Source organism: Nicotiana tomentosiformis, chromosome 1 (assembly GCF_000390325.3).
Source record: "Nicotiana tomentosiformis chromosome 1, ASM39032v3, whole genome shotgun sequence".
Lineage (NCBI taxonomy): Eukaryota > Viridiplantae > Streptophyta > Magnoliopsida > Solanales > Solanaceae > Nicotiana > Nicotiana tomentosiformis.
Genome location: NC_090812.1, coordinates 123,572,073 through 123,596,182, shown reverse-complemented (window position 1 = coordinate 123,596,182; position 24,110 = coordinate 123,572,073). Strand labels below are relative to the sequence as shown.

General features: G+C 37.9%; 1 protein-coding gene across 1 annotated transcript; it reads left to right on the top strand.

Annotated features, from left to right (window-relative positions):
- The first annotated feature begins 12,321 nt into the window (after positions 1–12,321).
- LOC138909128 (uncharacterized) lies at positions 12,322–13,008 on the top strand. The gene is made up of 2 exons (XM_070200284.1): positions 12,322–12,534; positions 12,748–13,008. Exons 1-2 carry the CDS (start codon positions 12,322–12,324, stop codon positions 13,006–13,008), a joined length of 474 nt encoding a protein of 157 aa, XP_070056385.1.
- The last annotated feature ends 11,102 nt before the right edge of the window (positions 13,009–24,110 follow it).

Genomic DNA, 24,110 nt, shown 5'->3' with positions numbered 1-24,110 from the left:
CCTTGAGTTAGATGTTATTTCAGCATTATCAACGCATGTTGCCACATTGGCCAACCAAGTCAATAATATGACCCTGGTCATCAATAAGCAGCAAGCTCAGCCAGTGCAGCGGGTTCATGTAGTTTGTGAAGTATGCGGAGAGGGTCACACGAGCGATCTATGCCGAGCAAATTTAGAGTATGTATGTTTCGTGGGTAATGCAAATCAAGGCCAGAAAAATCAGTATGGGAACACCTACAATCCAAGCTAGAGGAACTACCTAAACTTTTCTTGGGTCGAAATCAAGGTACTCATAATCAGTACAGGCCACAAGCCCCTCAATAACAATATAGACCACCACAGGCTAAACAACCAACAAACTCAACGAGCCATATAGAGGTGATGCTAAAGAAATTGATGGCTGACTAACATGCCCAAGAGGCAGCCTACTAAGAAGCCATTCGAAATTTAGAGCCACAAATGGGGCAACTTGCGAGTGTCCAGAATACTCGGCCAGCTAGGGCCCTTCCTAGTGATACTGAGCCTAATCCTAAAGCTCAAGTCAATGCGATTACCTTGAAAAATGGATGAGCATTAGAAGAAGGTCCAAGGAAAAAGAAGTATACAACTAGGCTTGAAGAAGAATTGGTTCCTAAGCCAGTTGAGGAAACTGAGAAAGAAAGCGAAACACCAGAGCCAGTAATTGTTACAAGGCTACCACCTCTGTTTCCACAAAGACGGTAGAAGCAAAAAGATGGCGCTATGTACAAGAATTTCTTAGATATTCTGAGTCAAGTGCGTGTGAATTTTCCTTTGGTGGAAATTTTGCAGGAAGTGCCTAAATATGCAAAGTATCTCAAAGATATTTTGGCAAACAAGCGAAGACATATAGAGTTTGAAATAGTTGCACTTACTGAAGAGTGCAGTGCTAAAGGTTAGAGTAAACTTCCTCCTAAGTTTAAGGATCCTGGGAGTTTCACAATTTCTCTGTCTCTTGGGAAACAAGAAGTTGGTAGAGCCCTGTGTGATTTAGGGGCTAGTATAAATATGATGTCATCGTCTTTGTTCAAGTAACTAGGATTGGGGCCCCTTAGGCCTACTAAAGTCACTTTACGGTTGGCAGATAGGTCACTAGTGATACCAGAAGGAATTATTGAAGATGTTCCAGTTCGAATAGGAAAGCCTATTCTTCGTGCTGATTTTATTATTCTTGATTACGAGGAATATGAGAAAGTGCCCATTATTTTGGGGGCAACCGTTTTAGCTACGGGTGGAGCGATTATTGATGTGAGGGAAGGAAAGTTCAAGATGAGAATTGATAATGAGGAAATCACTTTTAGTGTATAAGTCACTTAAGCTCCCTAAGCATTATGAGGACTTGTGCATGATTATTGTGGTGGAATCGAAGGGGATAAAGCAGAGTCCTTATGTGAACTGTAGTGATCCAGATGGAAAAACTACATTAGAGGAGGTGGTGTTGCAAGCTGAGTGTGTAAAAATGATTGATAAAAGAGCCAGAAATGAAAGAGGAGATCTTCATAGAGCGTGTAAAAAGGCTAGACATCATGGGAGAAGGAAGAAGTGAAAGCACCCAGCTTGAGCAGAGGAGCAGAATTGTGCCGCGACATTAAATCAAGTGCTTGTTGGGAGGCAACCCAACTTGAATTTTATTTTTATTTTATTTTTATAGTGTCACATTTTGTTTTGTTTTTGATTTGTAGATTAGGGGAAGTCTGAGTACTCAGAGTTGAAGATGAGGAGCATGTTTGAGTTTAAGTGTGGGATAGTGATGTTCCTTAATATTGAGGATCATGCTGCTAGCTAGGCCCTAGAGGGTCTTAGGGAGTATTTCTCATCCTTATTTTAAAAGTTTTCTCTATGATCCATGCATCAAGGACAATGCATGGTATAAGTGTGGGGTGGTGAAATTACTTTATGTGTAGTGTAATTGTATAAACATTGTCATTATTTTTATTTTAGCTTAGAGTAGTAGACAAATATTGGGTGAAAAAAATAACAAAAAAAATCAAAAGAGCTCGGACTTTTTCCGACGATGGATCTCTTGGACAAGTTTCTTGAGGGATTAAGGTCCGATTGAAAACACCAAAAAGATTTTCTTTTGATTTTATTAGGATAGTTAGGTAGTAATTCTCTTGGTTTTTCTTTAGGCACCGGTTCGTTTCCAAGTGTGTAGCTTGAACCGGATATTTTCTTTTCTTTTTTTTTTAGGAAATAATAGGAAGAAGATTTGATTGCTCTTATGTGCCTTTTGACTTATTTGATGCTATTATAGTTAGGCCTTAGCATGCAAATTACCTTCCTAATATGTTTTGACAAAAATTAATCCCATAGATGAATTGAACAACCTGTTTATGACGAGTTCTCTCATTTTCTTGACTCGTAAATCATGTACTATTTTATTGCTTAATACTTCTAGACTATGTGATGACTTACTTTGACTTGAGAGTTGGAATGCAACCGTCTTGAATGGGTCATGTGCATTGTGTGATGTGAGGTCTTGATTGTATTTTGTGCTATCCTATGTTAGTCTAGAACTTGCCTCGTGTGTTAGTCGAAGCGAAATAATTAAGTTTTGTAAGTCTAGGAGATAATGTAGGAGTTTCTTTGATCGTTCATTGAGCTATTATGCCACAATAAATGAAATTATCCTTAGATAGCCCAGTTGCATCTATAAATCTTATCTTTGGCACCCACATTATAAGCCGAATATCATTTTGTTCTTAGTTGAATATTTGCCACCGAAAGCACTTAAATTGCTAGAAGAATAAGGTGAGAGTTGGGGTACTTTTTGAGTGGAATCATAGAAAGGTCAAAGAATGCACATACTTGTTGAAAGATCATTAGCCAGGCACATTTAAATTTATGGAGAGTGTTGAAAAAGAGAAAATAAGAAAAGATAAAAGCAAATAAAATACAAATAGAGAAAAAATAAAAACAGAAAATATATCTCCTATTCATATTGATCTGGGCTAGTAAATGTATAGATGTGTTTAAAGAGAAAGGGCTAAAATGTATATGGTTTCATGGCATGGCTCGAGTTGGTCATGAAGAGTGTGTACTTGAATGTTAAATGTAGTGTGTTAAAGTGCTTAGGAGGGTTAGTCACTATACCAAAACATATCCTACCTGTCCCTCACCCTTCATTACAACCCGTAAAGATCTAATTGATCCTAGACTTCGGGAGCTTAGATTAGTAGAGATATACATTATGAGCAAGCCTATGGTACGACTGCGGGATGCACATGAATTTTTTTATTAGAGTGAGTGCTTCTTTGTTGATGTATGTGATGTCATTAAATTATATTCGAAAGCATATTTGAATGTGTGGACGAAATACTCTCTTATTCTTTGGTGAGGCACATGATTCCATGAGGAATAGGTAAAGTTATTAAACATCTCTTGTTAGGTGAATACACAAGTTGAGAGTGCTTATTGGCGACGAGCCGGTCTATGAGGTTGGGTGGTTATGGGCCGGTTGTTTGAGTGTTTTAAATTGTTCACTAATATTCAGTCATCTGAAAGTTGGGAAAGGTATGAATGTGTATGCAATGGCTAAATTGTTGGTATCAACCATGGTCATAGGTGTAGTATGTTGAATTGCTAAGTGTTCCTGCATTGTATGATGTCTTGCGTTGCATTGTTTGGTTAGCAAGGTTTTAGGTTGCTCGAGGACGAGCAAGAGATTAAGTGTGGGGGTGGTGATGTTTGGATAAAAATCCATATTTTTGTATGTAGTTTGCCTTGCATACCTCGATCTTGTTAACTTTAGTGTGAATATTTGTGACTCGAGCTTAATGGCATTTATATGTGTAGGAGTCAATTAGAAGTGATTTGGATAGTCTGCATACAAATTGAAGTAAAAACAAAAGAATTTCGAGGAAGTACGACTTTGGTGCCCAGATTCATGCCAGGCACCAACCAAAACGCTAAGGGCGTCAGAGCACAAAAGTGGAAAATGTTTGGTGCCCAGGTTCACACCAGGAACCATCCAAAATACCGTTGACAGCAAGCTAAAAAGTTCAGTGTCCAACTTCGTGTAGCGTGATACCCAAGGGCAGATTTTGTCCTAATTTGGCTGGGACTTGGTGATTTTAACCTTACACGTGCCCAACAAGTATAAAAGGGTTCTAAACCTATTTGTGTGTGTGTGGGGGGGGGGGGGGGGAGATGGACATTATTTGGAAGCGAGAACATCACGTGGAAAACCTTTTGGAGTAGAAAATCATCGAGTTCTTCATTCCTTCAACTTTTCTTTGTAATTTGTTGATGCAAAATACAGATATTTTCTAATACGAACATGAGTGGCTAAGCACTCTAGTTTTTGGGGTTGTGGTTTAGTCATTGAATATTATTGTTCGAAGTTGACTTTACCTTGATTAAAATTCGCTAATATATGATTGTTTCTTCAATTCTGTGATTAATTGCTTGATTGTCTGGCCAATAGTTAGGTTCTATTTACTATATATGCTATGCTTGGGAAAGATACGTCTAGATTAGAGAAGGATTGAAGAGGGCATGATCTTAACTCTAAGTGGGGTGCAGATTTATGGCTAGGATAGAAATATACCTAATCACCATACTCAATTGAATATCGTAATCTTAATTCATTATTAATAGATTAACTCTATAGGAACATAGGCGTTAATGTATTTTGAATAGGCGAGTAGTAATTCGGGAGAATACTACGAGAGAAATTACTCGATTAATTAGCAACCATAAGCGAATTGTATGAAAATGAGAGTTAATGAGAATATAATAGGATTGGTGAATTGATCACAACTCTGGAATGTTTATCTCTACTGAATTCTCAACAACCGTTTTCTGCGTGTTTAATTAGTTAAGTTTTACAGTCATTGCTTAGTTATAATCACACATTCAGCTCTGATTGACTCGGCTGAATAACAATTTCAGTGAAACTAGTAGGTAGTTAGCACAAGTATATGCGGGTTCGATACTCTACTTATCATTATATTACTTGTTGACCACGTATACTTACATGTGCATTTGGGAGGAACAAGTACGATAATCAACTTACACTCAATAATTATCAAGTCTAATCCCAACAAAGAAGCGTCGAGGTTTTGATAAAAAATACTCACTTCTCATAATTTGTACAATTAATAAATATATATAATAACACAGAAACAACTAAGAAAATAGCAGATATAAATAATAAGGTACATAGTTAGAGTAATAGACAATAAGCATGCTTTCTCTCATAACATGATCAAAAGCATTTACCAGTACATGAAATCTGTATATAAAGGTGAATGCATCAACTATCATTTATTTGAATGCTTCTACAAAAGTTTAGAATGTTTATGCACGACAAAGACTCAAACTTTACATCAATCTGATACCTCAAAGTATCCAACAACATGTTAATAAGTCTGATACATATATAAAATACATCAAATAGCATATGTAGATGATACATATTAATTCAGCAGGTTAAATACATCAATAGACATAGATGATCTTTTAAACAAAATAAAGCTTCCACTAAAAACTGTGTGTATGCCACTAAGAAAGAAATATGGGAGAGCGACTCTAGAGGGGTGGATCCCAATTAAACACTACACGTTCAAGTCAATTAAATTTGGAAGAATAATTCTCAATTCGAAAGTGTTAAGTTGGAAGAGTTGACCAAGATTTGACTTTTGAGTAAATGACTGATGAGTGTAGATTTTGACCACTTATTGTAAGGCCCCGTTAAAATTTCCTAATGATTTATGATTTTAAAGTGCGCCAACGGTATTTGGGAATAACGTGTTCGAGTATTAAAGGAGACCCATGCGATAGAACCACATTATTTTGAAATGAAAAATATATGTTTAAGGTGTGTTGGAACATACTAAGGAGTTTTGTAAATGGCAAGAATTTGGGTGGAACAAGTTGGATACATTAAGTGGAAAGGATGTCTTAATTCGCACAAGATCCTACTTAAAATGTATGTTGCTACCAAACTATAAGGACTTAGGAGGTTATATACCTGTCACATTAAAACCCTTTGAGTCTAGTTACCAACGCATCAAACCGTTCATCATTTGGACACTCCTACAAGAAGTTATGACCAAATTTCCAAAGGCTAGCAGAATGTGATGCTGCGGTCAATTTCGCGATCGCAGAATCATTCCGCAAACCGCATAAGTGGTCTGCGGACCGCAGAATGGTCGCAGACTTGACCAGTTTAGCCCAGTTCTGGGCAGCAGTTTCTCAGTCCATTTTTCGGACCGCATACCTATTCTGCGACCGCAGATTTGAGTTTGGAGGGTCCATTTTCCTATTTTTATAACCCGACCCCAATTTGATAAATAGTCTTTGGGGCTCATTTTGAAGGCAAAAATCTGATATTTTTAGGAGAAGTGAGAGTGTTCTAGAGAGAGGAAGAAGCTCAAGTGCTTTGTTCATCAAGATCTTGTCCAAGCTTTGAAATCCAACAAGGAAATCTCATAAGATCTTTACTGAAAGGCAAGACTGTAATCCTAGTCTTTAATTTCGAGTTTGGAGGATAAATGATGGGTGATTGGGAGTATATTATGTACCAATAAGGTTTGTGGGAAGATTTTTGAGCTCAAATAAGTAAAGATTGGGTTGGGGAATAAAGGAAATCTTGCCGAAGAACCTTGTAGCCAAATTAGCACACTAGTGTTTGATGAAATGCTTAAATGAGCTGAAACCATGAATATCTTCCTAATTTGGGTTAAATTTTGTTATGTTTCAAAATAGGTTGGGATTGCTAGGATTTTCGGAGCGTTGTAGTAATTTAAGGAAAGCTCAAATCGAGGTATGTTGTTTAAACTTCTCTCCTAGAATTGAATCCCATGATGTTCTTGTAAGTCTCGAGTTATCCGTTATAAATTAACTATTCCGAATAAGTATTGTGTTGAAAGGTATATGTTCAAAATGTGTTCCGGATGCTCTTATCATATGATGTTATCCTTCGAGAATGTGTTCAAAGCATGAGTTGGGTATAGAAATGTTATGACTACAAGTAGTGTTTCAAGTGAAGGCTATTATGCCAAGGTGTACTAAAAGTCGTGATTAGAGATTCTTTGTTGTCGATAATATATAAAGATGCTCGAAAGTGAAATAAGTGAATTGGGGATATAGAGTGCCAAGAATGAAAGTTATACTTATGGCTAGTGGCGCCAATGAAATGAGATGATGTTTATGATGATAATCCTTGAAAGTAAAGAAATGAAAGTGCGGGATATGATATACGACCACAGTGCCATGAATGAAGAATAATATGTATGGCCAAGGGAGACAATGAAATAATGATGTTATAAGTAGTTGAAAGTAATTGTGAAGTGATATATGGTGTGAAAAGTTATGAGATGAACGTATTTGGACTTATGTTTCCAATGTGTTATAAACTCCTACGCCCTCATGAGGAGAGGCTATGGTGTTCTTAAATATTTTAAATGTTCTTGATGCCCTATGTCACCTATGGCAAGTACAAGTAAGTGATGGTATAAACATGAAATATGGCCGTCTGCCCTAATGAGAATTATGAGGTGTTGTATGTCCCTATGGTTTCAATCATAGTATGCATGCTACTAAAATAATTAATGTAAATGACTTCGATGTTAAGTCCCTAAGAATCATGAACTTAGCTAATGACCTTAAGGTGACAAGAGAGTATATAATGAAGTGGAAGAGGGATGTCCTATGCTAAGTGACGATAAATCTTATGAAAAACGTATTTGGGCCATGTGCCATTGAAATTGACTTATTGATTTACCATACGTGTGCCAACGTAACGAGTTGTGTTCCTCCATGATGAGCATAAACAGGAACATGAAGGGTTCCAATGATCCGGGAACTTACGACCTTAAAAGTAGCGCTAGTCATGTCGCTTAGGGTTATATATGATCATGTGAATAATGATGTGTGTAAGTAAACCCTGTGAACGGTCTATGAAATGCACAGGTGTATTTTGAAAGTAAACCCTGTGAACGGTCTATGAAACGCACAAGTGTATTGTGTAAGTAAACACCGTGAACAGTCTATGAAACACACATGTGTATTTGTATTGTGTAAATAAACATTGTGAACGGTCTATGAAATGCACAAATGTATGGTGTATGAAATCCTATGAACGGTCTATGAAACACATAGGTGTATTTTGTACGAAATCCTATGAACGGTCTATGAAACGCATATGTGTATTGATTATGAAATCCTATGAACGGTCTATGAAACACATAGATGTATTGTATATGAAATCCTATGAACGGTTTGTGAAATGCATAGGTGTATTGTGTATGAAATCCTATGAACAGTATATGAAATGCATAGGTGTATTGTGTATGAAATCCTATGAACGGTCTATAAAACACATAGACGTATTGTGTATGGAATCCTATGAACGGTCTATGAAATGCATAGGTGTATTGTGTATGGAATCCTATGATCGGTCTATGAGACGCATATATGTATAATATGATAAGTGAATAGTAAGGATGGTCTATGAAATGTATAGGTGTAAGATAAGAGAGGGATATGGACGGTCTAGTGAGATGCATTATTAATGTAGACATTAGGTGCCACTTTCATTGGCCTTGTTTGTACATATTGTTTCAATTACTTTATATTATGTATTCCACGCATAGTTCATATGGTCCAGTTAATCCTAAACGAAGTTTAAAATGATGTAAGCATAACGAGAGTTGAAATGTGAATCTATGGGATAATTCTTAGTTCTTGATGTACTCTGTATGCCTTTTATTTGAATTACCATGACTTCATATGCTGTTCTGTTTTCCTTACATGCGAGTACTATTCCACATGTACTCACGTCCCTTTTGCCGGGGGCGCTGCATCTTTTAGTGGATGCATGTATACTTCTACAGGATGATATGGATCTTTGATAGGGATCTTCTGTGCAGCAGATTATGGTGAGCCCGCTACAATTCCAGTGGGTATTCAAGTCTAGTTGGTTTTACGTACTTAGGTATCTATTGTAATAGAAGCTCTATGTACACTGTGGGTCATGTACTTAGATTTTGAGTTTCGTCATGTATTTATGTCCACAGACATTTATGAAGCTATGTATCCATCACGAGAGAGAAAAAGAAAAGCAATTATGGGCCATTGAGCCAAATGTATTCAATATGAAAGTCAAGATCTATTTATGTTTTGATAAAACATGCATGAGTTATGAAGAGAGGTTGATGTAACATAGGCTTGGTCGACCGGGTTTACTCGGTTGAGCGCCGGTCATGCTCCCCAAGTTCAGGGCGTGACACTTATTAGCACCTTTTTGCTTTTGTTTTAGTCCGAAAGTATTGATTTATCTTTCCAAAACTAATGAAAGTGTGCAAATTGAAGGAATGTTGGAAGTTTGGGCTCTCATCATGAAATCCGACTCAAAAAGGAGTGTTCCGACTCACAAGGCAAGAAGAGGCACAGAACTTAAGAAGTACGGTCCGCAAAAGGATTTTTGCGGCCGAAGAAGAAAGTGCGGACCCCAGAATTCTCTCTATAGACACAGAACAAGTGAAGCTGCCCAGCAGAGTTTTGGCTGATGTGCGGACCGCACATGATTTGTGCGGCCACAGAACAAGGTGTGCACTGACAGAAATTCAAATGTTTAGAGAGTGTGCTAATGACAAGACTTGAAGCCTTTCCTGAAGTGCGGTCCACACAAGAATTGTGCGGCCTCAAAAGCTGACTCGCAGCCGCAAACCATATTGTGCGGCTGCAGAATCCAAGACCCTGCAAGCTGAAGCAATCTGCGGACTGCACATAGAATTGTGCGGCCGCAGAACCTCCCGAAGGGCATTTTTGTCAGCAAATTTTGGGCCACTATAAATAGACGAAAATTATAATTTTAGGTCAAGTTTTAAAGTTTAAGCTGCTGTAGCCGTTGGATTTTTCCATTTTAGGAAGTTTGTGACTATTTTAGGATTTAAACATCATAGTTTATCATTTTAAACTTAGATTATGAGTTTGATTAGTATTTCTTCTTGTTTTTCTTCATTTTTCACTAGGAGTAGCTAGATTCTTACTAGGGTTGTGACCCAACCCTAGTGTGTAAACCTTATGGGTATTTAATTTAATGTTTGTTTATGATTGGATGTTGATTATTTAGCCTAGTTTATGTCGTATTTTAGAATTAATGGTTGCAAATATTGATTCATGCCTTTTTGAGTTGGTCTTTACTTAAGAAAGAGGGACTGAATCTAGGATAACTTGGCTAACAAGGAATTGGGCTAATTGAGGGTTTGATTAGGCTAATTAAAGAGTTCAAACTAGAGATAGTGAGAACCCGAATTGAGCTCAAATTAACTATTTAGCTTGATACCCATTTGGGCTTGAGAAAGCCAAATTAGGAGAACACCTAGGTTAATGTCACATCCCTAGGCTTTTTAACTATTTGGAAAAACACCAAAAATAATCATTCTCTTTCTAGTTTATTCTCTTAGCTTAATATTGGTAGAGTAAAATTAGAATTAGAAATCAAAACTCTTTGTTTGGAAGTGCAATCTAGTTGTTCCATTTGCTTTCGTCAAGCGTATACCCCTAACACCCATATTCAACTCCCTGTGAAAATCGACCCCGACTCTTATTGGGTACTATTCTTGCAACGACCATTTTCACTCACTATTAAGTGCGGATTGGATGTGGATCAATATTTGGCACCATTGTCAGGGAGTTAAAATGGTGTTAGCTATATATTTTGGTTTTTATGGGAATATCTTCTTTTCCTTCCATGAGAAATGTTAGGTAGAACCAGGCGAACAATGAGCTCAGAAATTTGCCTTTTGGGGAATTGGAAGGCAAGGAAGAGCAAGTAAAGGAGGTACCTCATGAGCCACAAGCCAATCAGAGAGGCCGAGTACCTCATGACAAAGTACATGTTCCACCCCCACCTCCACCAAGAGCGGCTCCACACCGGATATTTCCTAATGAAGGTTATGCTAGTGCAATTGTCCCTCCCTGTATTAGGGCAGGCAAGTTTCAAATCATCAATGTGATGCTCACTTTGCTTGAGCAATGAGGTTTCTTTACCGATTCTCCAACACAAAATACTTACAAACATTTGAAGAGCTTTGTGGATAGATGTTAGAGGAGCAAGCAAACTAATGTATCCGAGGATGCATTGAGGCTAAGGCTTTTTCCCTTCTCTCTACGGGGGAAGGCTTTAGATTGGTTGAAACGATTGCTGAACCATTCAATTCACACTTAGGATGAGTTGGTGAAAATGTTCATTGCTAAGTTTTTATCTCCCGGGCACATGGCTACACTTCGAGATGAGATTTTGGCATTCGAGCAAGATCCGAATGAACCACTACACGAGATATGGGAGCACTATAGAATAATGGTCAAGGAATGTCCCAACAACGATATAATAGAAAACATGATTCGACAAACCTTCTATCGTGGGATTAACATAACCAACCAATATATAGTGAATCAACTAGCCGGTGGGAACTTTATGACTACGCCTTATGCGGAGGCGTGTGAGATTTTGGATGAGATGGCGGAAACATCGTCGGCTTGGAAATCTCATGTCAATGTACCACAAGGTGACCCGAGTATGATCTACCTTTACAAAGAATTACAAGACCACGGGCAAGCCATTGCCGAATTGATAACTACTATTTCTCAACTAGCAAAAGCTCAACTAAACCAAGTGCAAGCACCTAAGCAAGTCAATGTTATGGAGGGAGTGAACATGATGGTGAACAAGAGGAGTACCAAGGGTCCACAAGTTCAAACTCTAGTGGAGAACTATGTGCAAGAAGATGGTGGTTTTGAGCAAGATGATTCCTATAATGAACAAGAAGTGGAAGTACAATATGTGAATAATTTTCAAGGGCAAAGAAACAACTTCCAAGGCCTAAGCCAACAACAACAGTGACCACAAAATAATCAAGGTAATTGGAATTCTAACAATCAAGGAAATTGGAGTGGAAACAACAATCAAGGGAATTGGCATAACAACAATAATCAAGGAAATTGGAGTGGAAACAACCAAGGAAATTGGAGTGCAAACAACTAAGGAAATTAGGGAGGCAACAATCAAGGTGGGTAGAGCAACAATCAAGGCAACCTGGGGTCGCGTTTTCAAAGGCCCCCAATGTACCAACAACCAAGCAACCCCCCTCCTTATCCTTTCCATAGTTCAAGTTCTTCAAACAATGAAATGGGACGTATTGAAAGTATGTTCAAGCAAATGATGGAAAAGAATGCCGATTCGGATGCCCAACTTGCCTCACACAATACATCAATCTGCAACTTAGAGTTCAAGTGGGGAGAATCTCTCAAGCTCTAAATTCTCGCCCTAAAGGGGCACTACCAAGTGACATGATGGTAAACCCAAAGGGTGGTAACAATACGGGGCATGTCATGGCAGTTATCACAAGAAGTGGAAGAGGCAAGAATGCACCCACATCAAGTGAAAGGCAACTTGTTGATGATAATCAAGTGATGCAAGAAGAAGAAGTCCCAAACAATGTTGTGCAACCTAATGAGAAAGTTCGGATTGATATTGATGATAGTGTGAAAGAGACTCAAGAGGAGGTGAACCCATCTACGAAACACATTATTGACATACCAGAGCCGGTAGTGCAAAAGGCTAAGGCACCATCGCCTAAGCCTCCACCTCCATACCCTCAAAGACTTGTCAAGAAAAATAGTGAGAATCAATTCAAAAAGTTCATTCAAATGATGAAGAGTCTTTAAATCAATATGCCATTAGTTGATTCTTTGGAACAAATGCCCTGTTATGCAAAGTTTGTGAAGGATCTTGTGACAAAGATACGGTCAATGAATTTTGAGACTATCAAAGTCACTCATCAAGTGAGTGCAATTGTGCATTCAATGGCTCCTAAGTTGGAGGATCTCAGTGCTTTCACGATCCCTTGTACAATTGGAAGTGCCAAGTTTGATAAAGCTCTTTGTGATCTTTGGGCAAGTATCAATTTGATGCCATATGGTTTTCAAGAATTTGGGAATTGGGAAACCAAGACCCACCTCTATGAGTGGAAGGGTTGATGGACTCAAAAAGAGGTAATGATCCCTAACATGAGCATCAAAGGGAGAAAAAAAGAATGAAATGAACAAGAAAGAGTGATGTTAAGTCTCTCTAGTCCCCAATGAAAAGCATATGCCTATAAGAATTGGTAATTGTGAGCCAAAACACGAAAATGTGGAGTGCTTAAGTAAAGGTGTAACCACTTACCCATATGGTATCCTACCCTAACCCAAAATCCTTCATTACAACCCGAAAGAAGTCCTACTTGATTTCAAACCAAGCGAGCTTACATTAAGTGGTGATCCACATGAGGGGCAAGCCTATGGTACTTGAAGCCGCACTTGTGACATTCTCTTATGAGAGATGAGTGAACCTTTCATGAATCTTAAAATTGAGTGGTAACTTTTTAAGTGAGCTAGGAAAATGAAAAGTAGAGGAGGAAGAGTTTGGAGTCCACCATGACCTACATGATAGAACAAGAGTCCTTGATGAGTAAAGTCAATTCTTGAAGCTCAAATGTCACATTAGAACTATATGTGCATGAATATTTGACTTGTCACCTTGTTGATAATGCATGAGTAGTGTAGGTAATTGTTGGTCCCAACTGATGTATGAATGGCTCGCCATTGACTCGCTAAAATAACCTTTAACTCTGAGGAAGTGGGAACAAATTTATTTGCTTGAGGACAAGCAAAGACTTAAGTTTGGGGGAGTTGATGAGTGTGGATTTTACCACTTATTGGCACCTTTTTGCTTTTGTTTTAGTCCAAAAGTATTGATTTATGTTCCCAAAACTAATGAAAGTGTGCAAATTGCAGGAATGTTGGAAGTTTGGGCTATCATGATGAAATCTGACTCAAAAAGGAGTGTTCTGACTCACAAGGCAAAAAAGGGGCGCAAAAATTAAGAAGTGCGGTCTGCAGAAAGAAGTACGGACCGCAGAATTCCCTCTGCGGGCGCAGAACAAATGAAGCAACCCAGCAGAGTTTTGGCTGATGTGTGGCCGCAGAACAAGGTGTGCACTGACAAAAATTCAAATGTTCAGAGAGTGTGTAGATGACAAGACTTGAAGCTTTGCCTAAAATGCGGTCCGCACAAGAATTGTGCAGCTGCAGAAGCTGACTCACACCCGCAGACTATATTGTGTGGCTGCAGAATCCAAGACCCTGCAAGCTGAAGCAATCTGCAGACCGCACATAGAATTGTGCGGCCGCAGAACCTCCCGAGGGGCATTTTTTTCAGCAAATTTTGGGCCACTATAAATAGATGAGAATCACAATTTTAGGTCAAGTTTCGAAGTTTAAGTTGTTGTAGCCATTGGATATTGCTATTTTAGGAAGTTTGTGACTATTTTAGGATTAAAACATCATATTTTATTATTTTAATCTTAGATTATGAGTTTAATTCATATTTCTTCTTGTTTTTCTTCATTTTCACTATGAGTAGCTAGATTCTTACTAGGGTTGTGACTCAACCCTAGTATGTAAACCTTATGGGTATTTAAGTTAATGCTTGTGTATGATTGGGTATTGATTATTTAGCCTAGTAATTGCTTTAATTTTAGAATTAATGGTTGCAAACATTGATTCATGCCTTTTTGACTTTGTCTTTACTTGAGAAAGAGGGACCGAGTCTAGGATAACTTGGCTAACAAGGAATTGGGCTAATTGAGGGTTTGATTATCCTAATTAAAGAGTTCAAACTAGATATAGTGAGATCCCGACTTGAGCTCATATCAACTATTTAGCTTGATACCCAAATTGGGCAAAATCACTCTATGACCAAGAGGTATTGAGTAGGTAACGTCGAGTTGAGAGCTATAATACACCCCAATCAACAAAATAAGTATTAACATATTTAACCCATTAGGCGGACACCTAGGTTAATGTCACATCCCTAGGCTTTTTAACTATTTGGAAAAATATTAAAAACAAGCATTCGCTTTCTAGTTTATTCTCTTAGCTTAATATTGGTAGAGTAAAATTAGAATTATAAATCAAAACTCTTTGTTTGGAAGTGCAATCTAGCTGTTCTATTTGCTTTCGTCATGTGTATAACCCTAACACTCATATTAAACTCCCTGTGGAAATCGACCCCGACTCTTGCTGGGTACTATTCTTCCAACGACTGTTTTCACTCACTATTGAGTATGGATTGGATGTGGATCAACGACCTTAAATCGCAATTTGAAAGTACCTATAGGTTCTTAAGGTGATTTCGGACTTGGGTGTATGTCCGATTTGAGTATCGGGTGGTCCGGGAGTGATTAAATGCTTATTATTAAAATTTTGCATATTGAAGTTTATAAATTAGCTAATTTTGACTTAGAGAGAACTTTGGTGTTATCAAACTTCCAGCGGTGTTTTGGGACCTTAGATAGGTTAATCTAGTTCATTAAAACTTGTGTGTGAAGTTCTATCGATATCCAGAATGTCTAAGTGTGATTCGGACACGTTCGATAGAGTTTGAAGATTTTGAAAGCTAAGAAGAGGATTTTGATCGTCAATTCTTGGTTTTGATGTTATTCATGGTGTTTAGAACCTTTGGATAAGGTATGGGGACTTGATGGTATGATTGGACAGGGTCCCGGGTGTTCTCGGGTGTGTTTAGGGATGGTTTCAGACCAATTCCATTTGATTTGATGTTGCTGGTTTCTGGTGTCAATGGTGTTCAGCGTGATCGCAAAGAAGGAATCGCGATTGCGGAGTGTAGAGTGGAGCTGAGAAGGATTTGTTCTTCACGATCGCAGTGGGGGGTTCGCGATCGCGTTTGGTGATCTCGTTGTGCTTCATCTTCATGCTGTGAGGGTCATGAACATGATTTATTAGTAGGATTGGCCTGGTTTGGAGGGTTACTCATCGCGATCGCATGGGGGAGTTTGCAATCGCGGAATGAAATTTGCTGAGGCTGGAAGATTGGCCTTCGCTTTTGCTGAGCGGGGCTCGCGTTAACGTAGGCTTGGCAGGCTGTGCAACGCGATCGCGAGAAGACCTCATGTTCGCAAATAAGGAATTTTAGGAGAGGCTGGTTTGACCTTCGTGTTCGCATGGGAGCTTCCGCGATCGCGAAGAAGGACGACTAGGCAGTGTATATGATTTGAAAATCGGGACTTAGCTCACTTTTAACTCATTTTTCTCTTTGGAGTCGATTTTGGGACGATTTTGGAGAGGCGTTTTCATAATCTATCACTTGGTAAATGACTCATACTCATTTTGAGTTAAACACATGGATTATCTATGGAGTTATATATGGGGATTGGTAGAAATTGTGGGATTTTTGAAGAAAACCTAGAAACTATATTTTTGAGTTTTGATCAAGAAATTGGACATGAAATTGGAAAAAAATTATATATTTAAGTTCTTGAAGCTATGAGTAATATTTATCTTCGAAAAGTTTTGGAACCCGGGCGCATGAGCCCGGGGGTTGACTTTGTTGACACTTCGTGTGGAGTTGGGAATTATTTCTAATTGATTAAATTACGGGTCTTTGAGTATATTTTGATTGGTTTGCATGTTCTTTGACTAGTTTTCGGATCGTTTGGCATTGATTTGAGGTGCTAGAGAGGCGTTGGAGCCGATTATTAGATTGTGGAGCGAGGTAAGTGTCATGTATAACCTTGTAAGAGGGAATTTACCTATAGGTGCTATTTTTGTTACATGCTACATGTTATGGGAACTACGCACGTATGAGGTGACAAGTATCCATGCGTATGCTAGATTCTTGATCATGTCCAGGTAGACTTAGACTCACATAATGTTTTAATCGTATTATTTGAGTTATTCTTGCTTGTTTAAAAGCTTTAAGTTATATTTTAGACTGAGTCTAGACTTGTGTAGAACATCGAATTTGCTATTTTAGATACTTGACACACTGCCTGATTAGTTGTGGAAATTATACATCCTTTTACGGATTTCTCCCGTGTTGTACATAATTACCCGAAAGTTTCTTGAATTGCATGACTCACATAAATTCATGAGGGGGGAAAATGACCCGTAAAAGTTTCACCACTCTTATAGGATCAGGTCGTCCGCCTCGGCAGACTAGTGCATTATATTCGACCGGCAGTCAGCGTACCTATGAGTCTTCCTGACTTGAGTTTTGACATTTTATTTGGTGTCATTATATATTCCATTCGAGGTAGTATCCAGTATTCGAGAACTTCGTAATTACTCTCCTGTTGAGAATTGTGTTATGCACATATATCTATTTTTCACTGCTTTTGTTGCCATAATTCATACATGTATACCTTTATTGTACCTTGATTTATTGGACCACTAGTAAGTATTGATATCGACCCCCGTCCCTACTTCTTCGAGGTTAGACTAGATACTGGGTACGCATTGATTTACGTACTCTTACTACACTTCTGCACTAATTGTGCAGGTACTGAGACAGTTACATTCGATGGTCATCTAGACGCATATTCGAAGCTGCTAAGGAGACTTTGTTGTGAGCTGCATTCCATGTTATGATCCGCAGCACACGGAGTCCCCCTCTTAGTCATTTACTATATTCTGTCTATTTTCTATTCTATACAATTGTTGTAGTAGTATTGTACACTCTAGTAGATGCTCATGCACTTATAACACCGGGTTTTGGGAATTTAGATTCTTGTTCTTGGTGCTATTTTGCTATGCATCTGGATTTATATTTGACCATGTTCGAACCTTTAAATTAATATCAGTATTTTATTATGAAATGAACGATTCCGGTTACATATTTCATTATTTGTTTCGAGATGTGCTTTGAATAATCTATCGGTGTATGGATTTAAAATTGCTGGCTTACCTAACGGTAGTTTTGGGCACCATCATGGCCTATGGTGGAATTTGGGTCGTGACACCTTGGTATTAGAACACTAGATTCAGTTAGATCTCACGAGTCATGAGCAAGTCTAGCAGAGTCTTGCAGATCGGAACGGAGACGCATGTACTTATCTTTGAGAGGCTACAGAACTGTTAGGAGAACTTCCCTTTTCTTGATTCCTTATCGTGCGACTGGATTTCAGTTGAATCTTATGTCTTCAGTTCCTTCCTACTCATTCGAACACAATGTGGGGCACTTGATATCAGTTGGACATCGACGAGTTGTGGATATGCTACTGATGTGGGGCGGAATGCTTTTCTCTGCGTATGCGGGCGAACTACCATAATCACCTTATGGAGGGGTGCTCAGTCATTTCAGTCTAGTGTTGGTGTTGCCCACGGGTTCAGGACTATGCACGGTGTGTTGTGATGTTTCTCACATTATTAACGCGCAGTGTTGGTGTGAACGATAGGGTGTTTACTTATATGTTGCAGAATTGAATGCTTCAGGAGGACGGTCATTCGGTTTGTGGTTGGAATATTTGGTGTTTAATTCCAGTGTAGGAGAGGCAATTGGACTATAGATGTTCAGGCTTTGGCTAACGGAGTTGCGAGATTAGATACTTTCGAACTTGGTGAAATTCTAGTTTGCGTTGTTATGTCATCGTCCTTATTTGAGTGCACTAAGGCTCGTCAGCATGGTGGTATTCATTTGTATGTCCCCGGGGATACAGTGTTGCGAAGTGGTGCTTAAGAAGTGATTACCGGAGATGACGGTATATTGCGACTTCAAGGTCGAATCGGTATTTCTAATGTTGATAGTTTGAGGGATCGTGAAAAAAGGAGTTGTTCAGGATGCAAAGGAATGTGAATGCTTGATTATCGTTTTGGGATGCAATATGGCTTCGAGTTTTAAATGTATTGTTGGACTTGTAGTTGAAGTTAATGGAATGAACAGACTCCTACAACTGGTGAACGAATGTGGACTCAGGATAATTAACTGATTTCATAGTGTATGTAACTATGTCAATGTCATTGGAGGATGTCGATATGAGGTGACACATGTGGGCTATCTCCGTGAGAAGGTTAGAGGTAGCGTGGTTTCGGATGAAGTTCTTATGAAGAGTTTTACCTTCTATCTAAGGGGAGCATGTACTACAATATGGGTCCGTATCGCTTGAGGAAGATGGCGTGGCTGTCATGAGGTCGAGTGTGCGTTTGGGCCTGATAACTGGGGATGTGTTATGCTTAGAGAAACATGAGCCTATGAGGAATTTATCTTAGTAACAGAGCGAGGTCGGGGTAACAAAGGAGGAAAAGTTATTGTGGGTCCTTGGATTATTTGATTGTGGATTAAAGCCAAATGGGGGGAGCCTACCATCGATGATTGGGTCATGTAATCATGTGCCTTTCTAATTTCTAGATTTTAATACAATGGTTGATTAGTTATGACTGAGGAAGAGGACATCAAGGGTAATTCGAGCAAGAAATTCGAGGGATATGTGCTACATACCACCTTATCGATATGTGAAGGTTATGGAAAGACTCAGAATTGATATCTCCTTGTAAATGTGATGTGCAATAGAAAGGATTCATTTGGTTGTTTCTTTTAGAGTATTCGTGTGCTAGAGAGGTGCTAGTTGTTCGGCTATATACTCCTGGCTAGCTTAGAGTGGGCGGCACTCGACAAAGATTCTAATGGGTTCAAGACTTAAAGTGTGGTGACTAAGGATTGTTGTGTGACTAAGGATTGAGTTTGGCGGCGGAGTGTAAAAGATACTTGAGGTATTTCTATGTTATCACCAGGTTTGCGGTGAGGTGTTAGAGATATGGAAAAAATAGTTTCGATTCGCAAAAGGTATCTCCAGAGCGAGTGTGTCATTTGGAGGTGATATTGACTGCATGAGAGAGTATGAAAAGGCTTATGGGTATCGAGTATGGGTGTCAAGGGGCTGGGCTGGGCTATTGGAAAAGGAGACCGGCAAGTCTTCGTACCGGGCCAATTACCGATTTTAAAATACCGGTTTTACCGGTTCCGTGCCTCGCCGGTGAAAATTTGAACCGGAACGGTTCCGGGCCTAAGGGGTCGGGCTGGGCCAGTTTTATTAATTATTTATTGTGTGTTTTGTATAACTATCATAATTTATATTAAGATAAAGTAAAAATGTAAAACATAAAAACAATCTTATAAAAAGTGTGTTTGAATAAATTTCAAAGGCTTTAAAAGCCTTATATTGGAATATTTCATTAAGAATTTAAGATAATACAATGAAGATGGAAAAAAGTTAACTTATAATTTGCAAGTTCATTTTTTAATTCAAACTTGAAAATAAAAGTTTACATTTTACAACATCTAAATTAAAGAAAAAATAGTAAATTCAAATTTGAATTATTAAAATAAATCAAGAACTTCCAAGGTTTTGCATTGCCTAAGTCCTTCGTAATCAATATGAACTTCTTGTCCATCTTCTGTAGTGTTAAATTCAGATGGGTTACCATGTGTTAATATATCTCCAAGTTCCTTATCTTCTGGTTTATCAACATCTTCACATCCCTGATTTCTTCGTTCCGATCTAATCAAATCTCTGAAATATACTAAAACTTCCAAAGCATTGCCTTCCAATGAGTGAAGGGTGTCTCCTAGTTGTTGCCTTGCTTAACTAAATGCACTCTCTGATGCAACAGTTGAAATTGGCACATTTAGCACGTCCCGAGCCATAGCGAAAAGAACAGGAAATTGCTTTTCATTCTCATGCCACCATCCCAATGGTGAAAATTTCTTTGTGCGAGGCTCTGTTTGCTTTTGCAAGTAGGATTGAAGTTCATCAATGTTCCTGCTACTGGTTTGAGTAGAAGGAAATGTAGACCAAATATTATAACCATCAAGGCCTTCATCTTCATCCATAGTAGCAGATGCAGTAGAAGTAGTACAATGCATATTGGGATTAAAATTGCCTACATTAATAGCAGCAGCATTAATTATATTTGCATAATAATTATAAAATTATTGTAAATAATTATTTAGCTTGTTCATACAACAATATATATCCGAGGTTTCAATTGGTCCAATCTCCATATAAGTATATAAAGGATTGATTAATTGGTGACAATTAGACATCTTAATAGAAGGATTTAAACAGCACTAATTAAGTAAATAGGAGTAATTGGAAAGAAATATTTTTTGAATTTTGTTGCATTTTTTCAACAACATCCTTATATTTTTCTTTCTTCTTAAATTCAGAGAGTGGAAAAGAAATTCCAACTATATGTACTAAAGCCATAGTAACAATAGGGTAATATGCTCCAGAAAACTCAACAGTAGTTGTATAAAATTTATGTAAAAATTTAACATCATTAATGGCCTCCCAAGTATTAGTTGTTAACATACAGTTTGGATTAGTACAATGCGCATTAGCAACTTCAGTTATCGGCAATCTATATTTGTAGCAACATTTTAAAAATAAGTATGTATAATTCCATCTAGTAACAATTTCATCTGGCATGAATCTGGGGTTAAGGTTATGTTCGGTACACTTAGTCTTAAATTTCCTAATTCTAGATTGCTCTTCTAACATGAGTAATCTCAGTCGAAATAAATCAAGGTCACTTTTAACAAATAAATTATAAAAATGACATGCACACCTAACATGAAACATTTCCTCAAGTAGTGATTTCAAATACAGTCTTAATATTGAAATAGCGGCATTATTGTTTGAAGCATTATCAAAAGACATACACAATACTATTTTATTAAGATTGTAAAATGCAACAACTTTGCAAATAGTAGTACTTATAAAAATACCAGTATGACTTTGATCTTCATCATATTTAAAAGCGATAATACGTTTTTGCATACAATAATTATCATCTATCCAATGACATTAATTGTCAAATAATCATTTCCTTTAACAGCATGGGCAATATCAGAAGTTAGAGAAACTCTACAAGGAAGGTGGTCAAACAAATAACGTATTTATATCTGATATTGTCCATGAAGTCTAAAGATATCAGATCTACAAGTACTTCTAGGGATACCTTTAAATAAAGGATTATAAATCTTTTGAATAAATATAATAAGATATGATGAAGAAGCAAAAGAAAAACGTAGACAATCCAAAGCAATCATTTTTGCTAACCTCACGATCCTTTCTTTTATCATATTTCATAAGTCCTCTGGTACTAGGGTTTAGAGTTTCTTGATTTTCATCTAAATCAGAGCCCCATTCTATAGGATGATTAATTCTCATATGTCTATTAAGTATCCTAGTTCCCCCTAAACTTCCTCCAGTCTTATGTTTAAAATCATCTTTACAAATTTTTCATCCAACTCTATCAGAATTCTCTATTTCCTCAAAATATTTTCAAACTTTACTTCTCCTTCTCTGATTACTAGTCGGGGCCACAGATGATCTACTACTAGTGCCACGACCACCACCCCTGCTACCAACTCCAACACTACTAGGTGTAAGTGGTGTCTCATTTTTAATTTCTAATTCATTATCTTCTATACCGAAATTTTTCTGTAATTATTCATAATCTATATTATTATCAGGTGATGTTTCAGAAATATGTGTAAAGTCATTTAAATTACTACTAGAAGTTGAAGTAGTACCTCGTTTTCTATTTCCCCGATTACCTCGATTAGCAACCTTATTACAAACTCTTTTTGCAGCATTAAACATATTGTGAATATTTAACTACTAATAAAAATTAAATATACAAATAAAATATTAAATAAGAGAAAGAGTTGGAACGAGTGCACCGAATTTCACAATAAATTGAACACTTGATAATTTTTGAAGTCTTGAAATTGAATTTAGCAACTCTGATGTTACAACGAAGAAACGTCAATTGTTCAAAGTTCAAACTTCAAACTTTAAATAATACCATAAATAAAATTTCAAAAAGAAATAAGAGCCAAATAGTTGATTGCAATTTAGTTGAAGAATGCAAGAATGACAATTGAGAATTTGGGTTTGAGAATTGAGAGATGAGTGAAGAAATGAAGAAGAGGGGGGGTATATTTATAGTTTTTTAAATGGCTAAATTAGTAAATACTAAAAGTGTTATTTTTGAAAAATAATGCCCAAAAAAGGGTTTTTCTTGCAAAATAGCCGTTGGGCAACAGTCAAAATGGCAGCTGACCGTTGCCAACGGTCAACTATACCCTAAAAAAACTAAAATAGCCGTTGAATCGGTCTGGTTAACCGGTTCAAACTTGACGTGACAGTACCGGTTCTGACCAGTCTAGTTAACCAGTACCTCTATCCTACCCGGCACAATCCGTTCCCCGTCTCAACCTAGCCCTACTCGGCCCTCTACCTACCGGTTCGGTCCGGTCTAAAATTGGTCTAGGCCAGTCCGGAACCGGGTTAACCCGACCCGTTTGACACCTTTAGTATCGAGACGACGTGGTCTTGTGATTTGGGGTTACTCGGGATGAGTGTTGATTGAAATACATTGCATGCTTAGAAGAAAAGTGTTATTTTGAAAGTAAGTCAAGTGGAAATTTAAAGAAGTTGGGTCAGTTTAGTAGTAGCTTGGATCAACATGGTAAGGAAAATGATCGGTTCCTTCATGTGATGAGGCTATATAGGTGTTTTGTGGCTATTCTAGTGGGTTGGCAGTCTGCATGACTCAGTTGATTTAGAAGACTCAAATTAATGGTTTAGTTATGTGCAAACAGGTCCCGAAGAGTTATGACGGTTTCGGCCAAGACTTGAGGTTTTTGTTTTCTGCGGTTATGGGAAGTTAGTTGCGTGTTACGATTTTTCTCCTAAATGTGTTAAGTGGAAGGGTTTAACCAATGAAGTGCTTATTCTACTAGTGGTTCATAATTTATAACGGGGTTATAGTACTCTCGTGTAACAGCATGATTGATGCAGTGAGCTGAGTGAAAATTGGGATTGAAGGGTTAGGGTTGCGGTTCAGTTTGGCTGATTTTGTTACTTGCTGCAGAAGGTTGTGGGAGTACCTTCCATGGGATAATTGTGTAGGTGTGACGAGTCAGTTATTTAAGTAGTAAAGATTGCGATTAGGTATGGAGATTCTGGTAGTGTCGCAGATTGGAGAGTTTATGACTGAGAGACGCATTATTCATTTGGTTGCGAGCTTTGGAAGTTTGTTCAGGATTTGACGGTTGATAGTATGTATCATGGATAAGGTCATTTTTGGATCTTGAAAGGATACTTACCTATTTTGCGATGTTCGAAATTGGTTTAGAGGTCCATTGGCGGGCCTAATATGAATATATATTCTACACCAGTTTGGATATGTTTATTCAGTAAGGCATTTGTCTATGGATGAGTCTTCGGGCG